We start from the raw sequence: 14,258 nt of genomic DNA, 5'->3' as shown, positions 1-14,258 counted from the left end.
TGTGGCCCACATCTAACTGCCCCACCACTATAAGTACACCAAGCCATCATAGATATGCATAATTATTTTCAATTTTCTTGCAAATTACTTATGTACATTTCAATCTTGCTTATCAGTGTGTTGGTTATGGCTGGTAGGTATAAGAAGAAAAGGACAAGAGCATCGAATGAAGGGAGTAGCCAAACTCAAAAGTTATCAAGAAAGTTTGTGACAGTGACTTGTAGCAAGTGCAAAAACAATAGGTATAACTCTAGGAGTTGCAAAGGTTAAGTTGGACCGGCTGAGAGTAAAAGGAAATGCAGAAATGCAAAGAAGAAGGACAATGGGAAAGAGAGGGGGAATGGAGCAATGGGCTAACGGTTTTCATATGAACTTTTGTTTATTTTTAAGGATGAAAGAAAATGTTTCTTTTTGTTGTTTGGCTTTATGTTGTGAAAGAACTTATATGAAATCTAGAAGGTGGGTCGAATGAGAATAAAAGGAAAGGGGAAATGCCAAGAAGAAGGACAATGGGAAAGACAAGGGGAAGGGACCAATGACCTAAGTGTTGTTATATGAACTTTTGTTTATGTTTAAGGATGTAATACAATGTTTCTTTTTGTTGGTTTGCTTTATCTTGTTATGATTTATGTTGTGAAAACACTTATATGAAATCTTTTGTAGTGCTTTTTAAACAATCAACGCCATGGTTGTGTTTAAAACAATTATGTGTAACTTTTGTATGTGGTTTCATACCACAGTAATTTATGTGTTTATTATGCTAACAAAGTTTCCCACTCATTTTAGTGTAATGATCATTAAATGGTCAATATTGGATCCTTTTGCTTACTAAGCTACTAGTAAATGAACCATTATGTTCTTGAAAAGAAAATACAATTGCATCATTTCACAAACAACAGACACATTTCAATTACAACAAAACCAAACAATCGTATTTCCATTGCATCAACCACATGTTCCATTACAACAAAGACACATCCATTACAACAAAATGAAACAGAAAATGATTACAACCCCCAAACTAGCATCATAACACCATCTATTGCATAGTTCACATCTTCAACCAAATAAAAAGGAAAATTAAAACCCAAATAAATATGCATAAAAAAATTGAACATTCTAGCATGTTGAAGAGCTTCTTCAAGCCTGTTTTTCCCTTAACAAATCGGGAATGATTTGAATGGATCTAGGACACCTTGGGGAATCGACCCGTCTAATGAATGGACGCTTTTATCCATACTTGGAGCATGCGCAAACCCTTCGACTTGGGTTGTTTTCGGTCCACAATGTCATGATTACAACTCCTCGACCACATAAGCAAACATTCATCTTCGACTGTGTGTGTGACGGGCTGGAGGAGAAAGAGAAAGATGAAAGAGAGGGTTTGATATGGCTAAACCCTTAAATAAGGGCAATTAAACGAGCAACATAAAAGGACCCTTTTACCCTCACATGCTATGCAAGACATTAAATAGTAAGTGAATGACGTCGTCTAACGGAAGTATCAAATCTGTAATATCAAAATAACACAAAGTCTGAGTTTGTCCTTTTTATGGAAGTTGGACTTTATGTTTCTATTACACCATACCATAGGGACCATTTTTTGTAATTTTGTCTAAAAATATGTCAATGTCTGATTATTAAAACATATATATATATATATATATATATATATATATATATATATATTAAATTGTAGAAAAATGTCACATAATGAAAACATGTTATTATAATGTAAACATGTAAAGTTTCAAAAAAATTGTTAATGTTAGAACGAAAGAATCATTTCTAAAAAATTACAAAGAAATGAAAAAAATGAAAAAAAAAGTTCAACAAAATATTGTCTGCGACATTTTTTTTTTTTAATTTCAGAAACTTTTTCTAACAAAAAATACATTTTTGAACAATAAAAATTTGAAAAAGAAAATACAATAAAATTGTTATCGTGGTCATATTAGAAATTTTTGTTAAAGTTTGATAGTTTTAATGGAAAAAATTATTACCATATTATAATAACTTGCTGAACCAACAATATATAATTACGATGTTCGATGTGGAACTTTTTTCTAAATATTGTTCCTTTAATAAAAAAAAATCAAATGGTTAAACCGAAAATAAACAAAATACAATGGCTTTTTTTAGTTAACCATTTAAAAGAATAATAAACCACATACTTTAAACAATTTATAGGTTGAATCCATCTCAAGCCTCATAAAATAGAAGCTGTATATTTATACACAATTAAATAAAAAAAAAACAAAAGTGGTTCATAAACGTTTCTCAAACTCTATTCTAAATGTTTTGTTAAAAAACAATCGCAATCACATACATATACTGTACTTAGATTTTGGCATTTTCTTTTTTGATTGGTAGATTTTTAGTCTTGGGAATACAAAAAATCATTTGTTCAAGAACTGTATCCTAATTAACACCAAAATATGCACACTACAAAAATGACTGATATATTTTCACATGAAATATATAATCTTATGGTAATTATATAACATCTTCAAGTGTATTTCTACAAAATTTGAGCTAGTTTCTCCAAAAGAATTAAAAAACAGATATTTTTGTTTCATATAACGATGAAACAAAAAAAGATTATTCCATCGCTTTTTTTATTTTGAGCAAATTTAATATATAGTTGGATAATTGGAGTTCCAAATATTCTCATTACTTCCCGGAAATAAAAGTAATTAATACTTGCAAATCGTATCATATTTATATGATTGTACATCCAAAAATATCAGTTATATTAAAAAGAAAAAATGACAGCTGTGGGATTTGAACCCACGCCCTTTCGGACCAGAGCCTAAATCTGGCGCCTTAGACCACTCGGCCAAACTGTCACATATGTTACTCATATTCTTAGATCCACTATAACTACAACTGCTAAATGTAACGTATAATTTCAAAATTGTCACCATCGAAGGAGCATTATAAGTATTTATGAATTTTGAATCATGTTAAACAATTTTATTGCTTTGATATATTTTAGTCATTTGAGCTTAAGAATTATGTAAGTTTTTTGGTTAGAGAAAACTATAATATGTTTAATGGATTTCTTAATGATTTATTTTTAAAGACGTAGGTGTAAATTTATGTCATTTTACCAAGGTGTTAAGTAAATCAATTAATATGTTTGAAATATGATAAGCATTCGATATAAATATCCAATCAGGAAAGCTAAAAGAAACCATTTTGACTTTAGGAGTTCGATTTTCGAATACCGGTTGATGAATTAATGTAAATCAGCACTAAACGAGATATTCATTTGGCTCTTGGGCAATAACAAAAAAAAAATGAACACAAAAGGTGTTGGTAAATCGAGCCTAGCAGGACAAAAAAAACACATAATTAGAGATCATTTTCTATAAATGATATTACAAAAAATGACCATTTTTATAGAAAACCAAAATAATTATCATTCTAAAAATGGTCATTTTCGAACTCCATTATGATTTTATAACCATATCCTGAAAATCCCTATTCTAATCTACTCTAATAAATGAAAATCTTTTTGATACACGTCACACTCTCATTGATTTGGCCACATGTCATTTTGTGGTTATTTTCAATTAAATTTTTTCCACATGGTATTTTGTGTTTTTTTTTTCTTCATTTTATCATATTTCACATAATATTTAAATGTAATAATAAATGCATATCAATTTCATTAATTGATTTTCCTTTTAATTTTAAAATTTCTAAATTAAAACCTTATTAGTTTCCTTTGTTTATTTATCTAAATTATTTGTTTAAATTAAAAAAAAACATGATAATTATAATAATTCAATATTTTTCTTTCAGACTTTTAAATGTTTAGAATTTCATATTTAATTTTTCTTTTAAATGAACCCATGTAATACATGAGTTTTACACATAGTAAAAGAATAAGTTTAATCTCATCTTGACAAGTGTCATATAATTAGGACTCCTCATTAATGTTATATATCACCTATCATGCCACTTGTCAATCTATTAATTATCCATTTCAAATTTCAAATTTTAAATTTCCACTCTAATTACATTAAATCAATAATTGATTCCTCATTTTAAATTCAAAATTTTAATTTTCTCACTTTAATTATATTAAATTAATAACATTAGATTGAAAAATAAAATAAAATTAATATAGATTATAAGGTGATATAACTTCACATATTTATTTAAATCATTGATTATAATTCTCTTTATATAACTAAAAAAATATTTCTTAAATAATAATTTTTTTAAAATAATTGATTAATAAATTTGATTTTTTTAATATAAAAATTTAATTAATTTTATAACCGTGGTTCTCACGGATTATCATTCTAAAAATGGTCATTTTCGAACTCCATTATGATTTTTTAACCATATCATGAAAATAATATTATATTATGGTGGATAAAGATAAATGAGACTTGGCATGGTAGTTTATTTGCTTCCAACTATGGACTTTTACCCAAATGAATGTCAATTCATTATGAATCCGAATGGTTAGCTTCTTTCGTGTGAACAGTGGTTAGTAATTGATCTAATAATCAGTTTTGGAAAAATAAGTGGAGGGTGACAAACCTTTTTGTGAATTATTTCCTATATTTGAAGGTTGAGACAATTAAAGATTTATTCATTGATCGTGAAATGATTAAAGACGGTGTGGGATAATTTTTCATTACCCGGATTCAATATTCTTCGATTGGTGAGTAAAGAGAAATGAGAGAAGAATGCTTTTTGTATTACTTGTAATTTCCTCTATATTAACTTTTCTCAAGTAGTACAGGTATATATATATATATATATATATATATATATATATATATATATATATATATATATATATATATATATATATATACAAAAACTAGACCTAGTTACCAACAGATAGTGCCATAATACTAGGACACCTAAGACTTATTCTAGAGACTTTTTCTACTCTAATATACACGCGCTATTACCCCCCGGCAAGCGCAAGACCAGGGAGGACTTGCAGCTTGTTTCTGAGTAGAGATATGCGATCTTTGCCAAGAGCTTTCGTGAAAATATCAGCTAACTGATCAACTGATGTGACCTGTGAAATACGAAGTTGTCCTAATTCAACTTGTTCTCGAACAAAATGGAAATCAAGGTTAATGTGCTTCGATCGCGTGCTGATGACTGGATTTTTGCAAAGAAAAGTAGCACCCACATTGTCACATAAGAGCAGTGGAGATTGAGGAAGAGAGATGTATAGATCGCGTAGAAGCTGTTGAATCCATAAGATTTCGGCAGTGGTGTATGCATTGGCCCTGTATTCCGCCTCAGTGCTGGATCGAGCAACAACTCGCTGTTTGCGAGAAGTCCAACTAATAAGATTTGTACCATGAAAAATAGCAAAACCATATTGAGATCGACTGTCGTCTGTGTCAGACATCCATCCGGAGTCTGAGTAGGCAAGGAGGCAGGCTGGTGTTTGGGATTGGAAGTGTAAACAATGAGTAGAGGTGCCTTTTAGATAACGTAAAATGCGTTTTACAGCCTGCCAGTGAGAGAGTGTAGGGGAGTGCATAAACTGACAGACACGATTCACGGCGAAGGCAATGTCAGGTCTTGTGATGGTGGCATATTGTAGGGCTCCAACTATTTGGCGATATAATTTTGGATCTTCAAAGGGATCACCATTAAGCACTAGTTTGATGGATGGATCAGCAGGTGTGGTGACAGGTTTGGAATCATACATTTTGGTCTTAAGAAGGAGGTCGTCAATGTACTTTTGTTGTGAGAGAGTGATTCCAGTTTGTGTCTGGGTGATTTGGACACCAAGAAAGTAATTTAGACGGCCAAGATCCTTCAAAGAAAATGAATGGTGCAGGTTGTTGATGATAGTCTGAATATATGTGGGATTGCTACCTGTAATAATCAAGTCATCAACGTAAGCAAGTATGTAGATAGTGCCAACAGATGAGTGGTGTACAAATAGAGAGGTGTCTGATTGACAAGCCCGGAAGCCATGGGTGACAAGATGATGTTTAAGTTTATTGAACCATGTTCTTGGTGCCTGTTTTAGGCCATAGAGCGCCTTATTCAGTTTACACACTGCATTTGGTTGGGATGCATCTTCAAAGCCTTGGGGCTGTTCCATATAGACCTCTTCGTTGAGAATGCCATGTAAGAAGGCGTTGTTGATATCAAGTTGGCGAAGTGTCCACCCACGAGAGATTGCAATGGAAATGACAAGACGAATGGTGGTGGGTTTGATGACTGGACTAAAGGTTTCAAAGAAGTCGAGACCCTCCTTTTGGCTGAACCCTTTTGCAACTAGTCGAGCTTTGTATCGTTCGATCTGGCCATTGGAATGTCTTTTTACCCTGTAAATCCATTTGCATCCAACAATGTTAGCACTAGTTGGTCGTGGGACCAATGTCCATGTGTGGTTTCTCATTAGTGCATCAAATTCACATTTCATTGCGTTTAACCAGAAAGAATTTTGGAGAGCTTGTGAGGTGGTGTGGGGTTCAGATGTTGGGGGAGTGGAGATATTAGTAAGGAATGTCTTGGGTTTGAGTGAATTTGTGCATGCTCTAGTTATCATTTGATGTTGATTTTGTGCAGCGGGACGAAAATATCGGGGTGTGTGTTTAGATTGAGAACTGATGGTAGGGCGTTGATGTGAGTGAGACGGGGGTGGAGTGGAAGGAGGGGAGGATGATGATGTAGCAGAGGAAGTAGGGGAGGGAGTGGATGGTGGTGGTGGGGTTGGGGTATTAGTAAAGGAATTTGCATGATCAAGAAGGCATGTGGAAGATGGTACATGTGGGGTTGAATTGTTAGAAGATGATGGTGGATGAGTGGGTGTCAAGAAAGGAAACACTGTTTCGTTGAAGACGACATGGCGAGAGATGTATATTCGGGACGTGGGTACATGTAAACAAAGGTACCCTTTATGGGAGGTACTGTACCCGATAAAAACACATGGGAGGGAACGAAAATCCAGTTTATGTTTGTTATATGGACGAAGGAAGGGATAACAAAGGCAGCCGAAGGTACGAAGAAAGTGGTAGTCGGGTTCTTTGTGATAGAGTTTGGAGTAGGGAGAGGCATAGGCTAAGGTTGGGGTTATGGTGCGATTATGAAGGTAAGTGGCAGATTTGAAGGCGTGTTCCCAGTAGGCGTGAGGTAGGGCGGATTGGGCAAGAAGGGATAATCCTTTTTCAACAATAATTCGATGGCGTCTTTCCACTGCCCCATTTTGTTCAGACGTATGGGGACAGGAGAGGCGATGATGAATACCACACGAGTTGAGATAGGCAGATACATTACGGTATTCACCACCCCAATTAGATTGAAAGGTTTTAATGTCACAGTCAAACTGGGTTTTGATCATAGTTCTGAAGTTTATGACAGTTTGAAGTACTTGAGATTTTGTAGAGAGAAAATATATCCACACAAATTTGGTTGAATCATCAATAAAAAGAATGAAATATCGACTGCCATTAATTGAAAATAGAGGAGAGGGCCCCCAAACATCCGAATACATTAAATCAAATGGTCTAGTACAAGAAACATGTGAAGAAGAAAACGGAAGTTTGTGACTTTTGCCCAATTGGCATGATTGGCAAACTTCAGGTAGTTTATTCTCGGAGATGGGAAGCTTGAAGGTAGAAACTAGGCGCCGGAGAATGGACTCATGTGGATGGGCAAGACGGTTGTGCCAACCGGTCAAAGACGTGCGCACACCGGATAGAGCCAGAGTTGAGGACGCTTTATTGGAAGGGAGAGGCAAGCGATACAAGCCTTGATCAACGTGTCCGTGAATGAGTGGCTTGCCCTGAAACGTCTTAACAGTACAATGGTGAGGCCAAAATTCCATATATACGTTCTTATCACGAGTTAATTGAGAAACACTAAGAAGGTTTTTCGTTAAGTGAGGTACAACTAAGACTTTTGGTAAACGCAAAGAAGAAAGTGAAGATGAGCCAGAATGAGAAATTTGTAAGTTTGTACCATTCCCGACTTGCAGCTTGTCGGCACCGGTGTAGGATTCCTGAAGGTGAAGTTTGTTCAGATCAGGGGTGACGTGGTCGGTGGCTCCTGTGTCGAAGTACCAATTTGGATCGATGATGGCAGACGGGCTTGATCCAGTAGTGAGGTGGGCTTGACGTTGTGTGTTACGAGGATTGGGCCTTCGGGATGGGTAATCTGTCTGATTTCCCCGTTGCCAGCAGTTGATAGCTTCATGGCCTGGTTTGTTACATAGTTGGCAGTGAAGACGACGTCGCCGATTTTCATTAGGACGAGAGTTGGATGAGGAGCCAGAGTAGGAAAAATGACGAGGGGATTGCTGGGTGCGAGACACCTGATTTGCAACGGGAAAGGATGATTGAGGCACCGTAGTGGCGGTAGGAAGTGGAGTAGCAGCTTGACGGGCAAGATCGGCTTCTTGACGGGCTTCCTCTTGTAAGAGAAGGCCAATGAGATCGTCCACATAACTAGATTCAGAATGCATAATGAAAGCTGAGGTAAAGGCACTGTAGGAGGAGTCCAATCCATTTAGGATGTAGGTGATTAGGTCATCATCGGACACAGGGGTTAGGTTTTCTGCCAATGAATCTGCAATTTGACGTTTTTGGTCAAGATAATCAATCATGGAAGAGGTGCCTTTGGTAATTGTTTGTAATTTAGTGGTCAATTGCAAGCGTTGAGCCCTAGTTTGGGCTTGGAAGGTGCGTTCAAGAGTAAGCCATGCCCGATTGGCGGAAGTTGAACGAGCAACAGAGGCAAGAGCACGCTCTGTGAGAGTGGATTTTAGCCAAAGAAGGACGAATCGATCCTTTTTCTTCCAGGTGATATAGTCCGGATTTGGACAAGAGGCACCAGCAGCAGTGGTTTCGTCATCAGATGGTGGGGCTGGAATGGTTGCAATCGGTGGAGAAGGAGCAAGAATGAAGGATTCAAGTTCAAAACATTCCAGGGCAGAGACAATAGTTGTTCTCCATAGTGGGTAATTGGCACGATCTAATTTGATACTGAGTGAGGGTATCTGGAAGTTGAGATTAGTGGAGGCAATGGTTGCTGCAGCTAAGAGTTGCTGATTTGTGGGAGGAATAGACATCTCGGAAAAAAAAATTGGGGATCAGGGCTCTGATACCATAAAGAGAAATGAGAGAAGAATGCTTTTTGTATTACTTGTAATTTCCTCTATATTAACTTTTCTCAAGTAGTATATATATATATATATATATATATATATATATATATATATATATATATATATACACACAGAAACTAGACCTAGTTACCAACAGATAGTGCCATAATACTAGGACAACTAAGACTTATTCTAGAGACTTTTTCTACTCTAATATACACGTGCTATTAGTGAGATATTAAAGATGTCGGATCAACTTCAAGGTACAAAATGTTGTCAAGCAATCGGTCACTATTTTTTTTTTTTTGCGTATTTTGGAGATTTCGAAATGACACTCTCTTCATTCTATTAAACATAAGAAGAACATTATTTTTTTAACATCATTTATCCAAAAAATACTTAGTAGTAACGGAAGAAAGAGGGCCTTAGACAAAATAATATTACTACTCTCAAAACACAATATTCAACTTGAATAAAGGAGGGAAGGCATTGTATGTCTCCTTGCACATAATAATAAAAATAATACTAAGAAAGCTTGCACTCACAGTCACATATATATACCGCACAATTTGACCATCTTAACATAAAGACAATTAAATGCTAATACTCATAGGAATATCTTAATTATCATCTTGTTGGAGTAGATTTATGGCGCCTCGGGTAGCATATCAAGAAAGTCCGATCACCACCAGGTTCATATGTTGCAAGGAAGTCAGGATCTCGCTCAACTGATGCTGCATATCCTTCCAACACTTTGACTATTTCATCAAAACCAGGCCTCTTATCTGGTTTACTAGACCAACAACGCCTGATGAGTCCACAAAATGCCTTTGGACATGAAGCATGCAATGGGGGTCTAGCATTCTGCAGAAAGTTTGAGGGTAAAATAGGCATTGATACATACATAAATAAGCTATATGATTAATAAAGATACCTTTTGGCATACTGCAAATGCAGCCTGTTCAGGAGTCATGTTGTCAAATGGTGTCAAGGCAGTTAAAAGCTCCCACATGACAATGGCAAAACTATAAACATCGATTTTCTTTGTGTGTTTCTTTTCTTTAATCATTTCAGGAGCCATCCATCGATAAGTGCCTGTAAATCCCTTTACACTTCCACACTGAGATTCTAAACAGGAAATACCAAAATCTGCTACTTTTACACACATATCTTCACCAAGAAGTAGATTTTCAGATTTAAGATCTCTGTGAATTATACCCTGTGAATGAAGATATTGCATTCCCCTTGCAATGTCAATCGCCAACTTCAAAACTAAGTTGGGATGCAATGAATATGGCTCCTGTTGATGAAGATATGCCCTCAGAGAACCACCACAAAGATACTCGTTGATTATACAGAACACTGGTGGTTTCTTACAGGCTGCAAAAAACTGCATCACAACAGGAAATTAAATGCTGCTTATCAGTTACCAACATAAATGTAATGTTATTATGTTGCTAATTTAGAATACTACAAAATATAAAGCTAGGGTTCGTAACTAGAATCAGAATCGAACACTTGTGTTATATATCATCACCCAATGAATTACCTTTGATGTGACGTGTCAACAGACTGAAGGCACACGTTTTGACCTTTGTATTCTCTTATAATGGGGCCCAACTTATGAGAATAACCAGCTGGCACTGTCTAAATTCTATAAGTCTTAATCTAGCAAACTATCAGGATTTAACAAAATGGCAAATGCCAACCACTTGAAAATATTATCATTTTAATTTGTTTTGTAGAAAAACATGCATTCGTTTTCTTGAAAAGAATAATAATGATTTTGAAAGAATGGTTGGCGATTTTTCTACTAACATTTCACCCCAAATTCATAGCCACATGACCACATCAAGTTTACATTCTACTTAACAAATATTACTTCCATATATATATATATATATATATATATATATATATATATATATATATATATATATATATATATATATATATATATATATATATATATATATATATATATATATATATATATATTCTCATTACTGGTAATTACAATTCAAAATTAATGGTGCGTTTGGTTTTGGTAGCCATAAACCTAATCAGAAAACAAGTGAATCTGTTGACTATTGATCTTGTTTTAACTGTTTGCAGCAATAAGCTTGCACTAACAATCATAACAGATAATGATTAAAAACCCTTCAAGTTCTTAATCTTAAATATGTTCTTGTGTCCTCAATCCTCATATGATAAAGTCAGAATAGATAATCAAAAGAACAAGAAACGCGGAGATTTACATAATTACACTTCAATGAGAATATGTACTTACAGTGATGATGTTGGGATGTTTGAGACGAAAAAGCATGTCGACCTCAGAAGTGAATTGTCTTTCTAACATGGAAGCCAAATCGCGATCTTCTTCAGGTTGACTGATAAGCTTAACAGCAACATCATTTTGCTTATAAACTCCTCTGTAAATCCTACTGTGCTTTCCCATGGCGAATTTATTCCCAATAAACAACTGTGACATATCAGCACTCCATTCCAGTTCTTCCTCTTCTTCCCCTTTCGCTTTAATCTCACCTCCAGTCGACACTAGATACTTCGACCATGACACGGCTCTCTTGTATTCCCCAAGGGACAACCTCCTTTCCAACTTCCCATTGTTAGAAATTTGCTTAAACCAGTTAAATCTCTTCATAGCTTAGGTTCATTAAAAACAGATATCAAGCACGTCGAAGTTAAAAGTAACAAATTTTGCAAATTACAACAAATATACTAACAAGCTACATTTCTAATTTTGTGTTCATCCTCATTATTGGCCAACCGAATTGGCTACCATTCAGGTGGCTGAAAAGTGTTAAATGTGAAGAAAAAAAAATCCAACAAAAGCAAAAGACGAAAACAACTGTTGATTTAGATAGCTAAAAAGCTAGGTATGCATCGGTATGCGTACGAGCTTCGAGATATGAAAAATCTCTCTTTTTCAAGTTGTCTGAAGCTGGATCTTCAGTAACGACAGAATCTACGTAAACGATGAAACGAAGACGAATTACAACGGAAAACGTGAATTTATAAACTTCCGGATGGTAAGTAAACAGATTGAGGTCTTGGTAGCGAGTGAAGAGCAGAAAATGAGAGACATAGATAGGGAGAGAGAAGGTGGCGGAGGTGACGGCGGCCACCGGAGAGAAAGAAATCCGGTTGAAGTGTGTCTTTCACTTGGTGGTTTTAACAATCATAACGTGGGAAGATCAACCTCAAAGGAGACAAGAGGGGTATTGCCCATTGATCGTGACGTCTATCTTTTTCTTGAATTTCCTATTTTACCCCTCTTTATTTCTAGATTCCAGATCACCGGTTTCGGTTTTTCGTTATGCAATGACCATATTGCCCCCTTCTAAGTTCAACTACTCTTTCCATCCAGACTACAATTTTTTGACACGTATATTATTTTAGAAAAAAATGACTTTTAGAATTGTAATTGAGTTTATATCATTTAAGTTTAATGAAAAATTGTAAATTACGCTGGCTCGCCGGCCCGCCCCTAATGGTTGTCAAATCGGATGGTCGTCCATGGTCTATGTCTTTAAGCGGTCCAAAATTTCTATAATATATGATATAATTATATAAAGAAACAAAAATAACTTATGTGAAAATGTTAGGAGAAATATTTTTCTTTAAATTAGTTGTTTTGTAATGTTTTGACCATATTTATATTTTTTAATATTAATAGTGAATTTTATAACGGTATGTCTATTTTTTATTTTATTTTTATTATATTTATGACTTTAGAGTCCATTTTTTCTTTTCATCCTGGACCAACTATATCTTTGGGCCAGTCCTGATTTTAGGAGAGTAACTAAGTTGTAAATTTGTTTAAAAAACATCATTCAAGTTTAGCCAATACAAAAAAATGGCAGTGAAATAAGGTCTTTATACACATAAAATCATACAAATGCACGTTTTGTTTAAATCACAACTTATGGTAACCGGTTGCTTCAGATAAGTGGTTGACTTGGCATATATATTGTGTAGTTGGCATATTTAATGCTTAGTTGGCACATTAATTGATATACATAACATTACTTAACATATAACCCTCTTAAATGAAACCAATTATAGTTATACCTATCTTGAATTACTACTTTCTTTTCTGCTTCTTCTTTTGTGGTCTCATCCTCTAATCTATGATCTCTAACTCAAGTACCAACATTTCCATATCAAATGGGACATTGATGATATAAAGCCTTGTAAATATGATTATCTTTCTCAAAATTAAAAGTCATCCATGAAGGCTAATCCTTTGTAGAAATTTTAAGGTTTGTTATAACTTTTTAGTGATTGTATCTGAAAGCTTTATCATCTCCTTTTAAAAATTTATTTGTTATGTGAAATGTTTTTTTTAATATGAAGGGTCCCAAGAAGAAGGAAAAAATGATTTTTGGAAATGGGTTAATGAAGAGTCAGTTGGTTCTAAAACTCAGTCCAATTCCTTTTGATTTGGAAATGTTGGTGCTTGAGATGGAGATAATAGATTTAGAGGAAGAGGCCATTCAAAGAAGATGTAAAAGTTGTTCATGAGAGATATGTCCCTAATTTGTTTCATTTAGGGAGGGGGGGAGGGGTGTATATGTTGATTAATGTTCTACATGTCAATTAATATGCCAACTAAGCATTAAATATACCAGCTAAACAATATATATGCTAAGTAGTTACTCACCTAAAAATTACCATAAGGTGTGATTTGAACAAAACGTGTACTTAGATGGTATTATGTGTACCGTGCTCTTACTTCATTGATATTTTTTGTATTGACTAAACTTGAATGTTGTTTTTTGAACAAATTTGAAAACTTAGTTACCATCCTACGTCATTTTCCTTATCAGTCAAAGCCATGCAATTCATAATTTTTTGTAATTTTTTAACCGATAATATTAACCCAATATATCGATTACCATAAGGTGTAATTTAAACAAAACATGTATTTGGATGGTATTTTGTGTACTAAGACCTTAATTCAGATATATTTTTTGTACATGTTAAACTTGAATGATATTTTTGAATAATTTTGAAACTTAATTATCCTCCTCAATCTTTTTCCTGTTATTTAATTATTTGAAAATCAAATTTACACCTTTTTGGACATTCCTTAAAAAAATCTTCAAATATACTAATGACAAAAATA

At 34.4% G+C, this 14,258-nt stretch overlaps 1 protein-coding gene and 1 non-coding gene across 2 annotated transcripts; both read right to left on the bottom strand.

The window, feature by feature from the left end:
* Positions 1-2,769: 2,769 nt before the first annotated feature.
* Positions 2,770-2,849, bottom strand: TRNAL-UAG (transfer RNA leucine (anticodon UAG)). Its single transcript has one exon. It is a non-coding gene; the product is annotated as a tRNA-Leu (tRNA).
* Positions 2,850-9,515: 6,666 nt separating this feature from the next.
* LOC145081491 (serine/threonine/tyrosine-protein kinase HT1-like) lies at positions 9,516-12,313 on the bottom strand. Its single transcript, XM_079023247.1, has 3 exons — positions 11,400-12,313; positions 10,044-10,499; positions 9,516-9,973 (listed from the first exon to the last, which is right to left on the bottom strand). The coding sequence occupies exons 1-3, from the start codon at positions 11,769-11,771 to the stop codon at positions 9,737-9,739; spliced, it is 1,065 nt and encodes a 354-aa protein (XP_078879373.1). The 5' UTR covers positions 11,772-12,313; the 3' UTR covers positions 9,516-9,736.
* Positions 12,314-14,258: the final 1,945 nt, after the last annotated feature.

This window comes from Lactuca serriola, chromosome 1, assembly GCF_051521515.1.
Source record: "Lactuca serriola cultivar US96UC23 chromosome 1, Lser_US96UC23_V15, whole genome shotgun sequence".
NCBI classification, from domain to species: Eukaryota; Viridiplantae; Streptophyta; class Magnoliopsida; order Asterales; family Asteraceae; genus Lactuca; species Lactuca serriola.
This window is presented reverse-complemented; position numbering and strand designations above follow the sequence as displayed.

Coding starts and splice junctions, on each gene's coding strand:
- LOC145081491 (XM_079023247.1), bottom strand. CDS start 11,771: ATGAAGAGATTTAACTGGTTTAAGCAAATTTCTAACAATGGGAAGTTG. Junction 10,500..11,399: donor AACATCCCAACATCATCACT/GTAAGTACATAT, acceptor GTTGTGATGCAG/TTTTTTGCAGCCTGTAAGAA. Junction 9,974..10,043: donor CATTTGCAGTATGCCAAAAG/GTATCTTTATTA, acceptor AACTTTCTGCAG/AATGCTAGACCCCCATTGCA.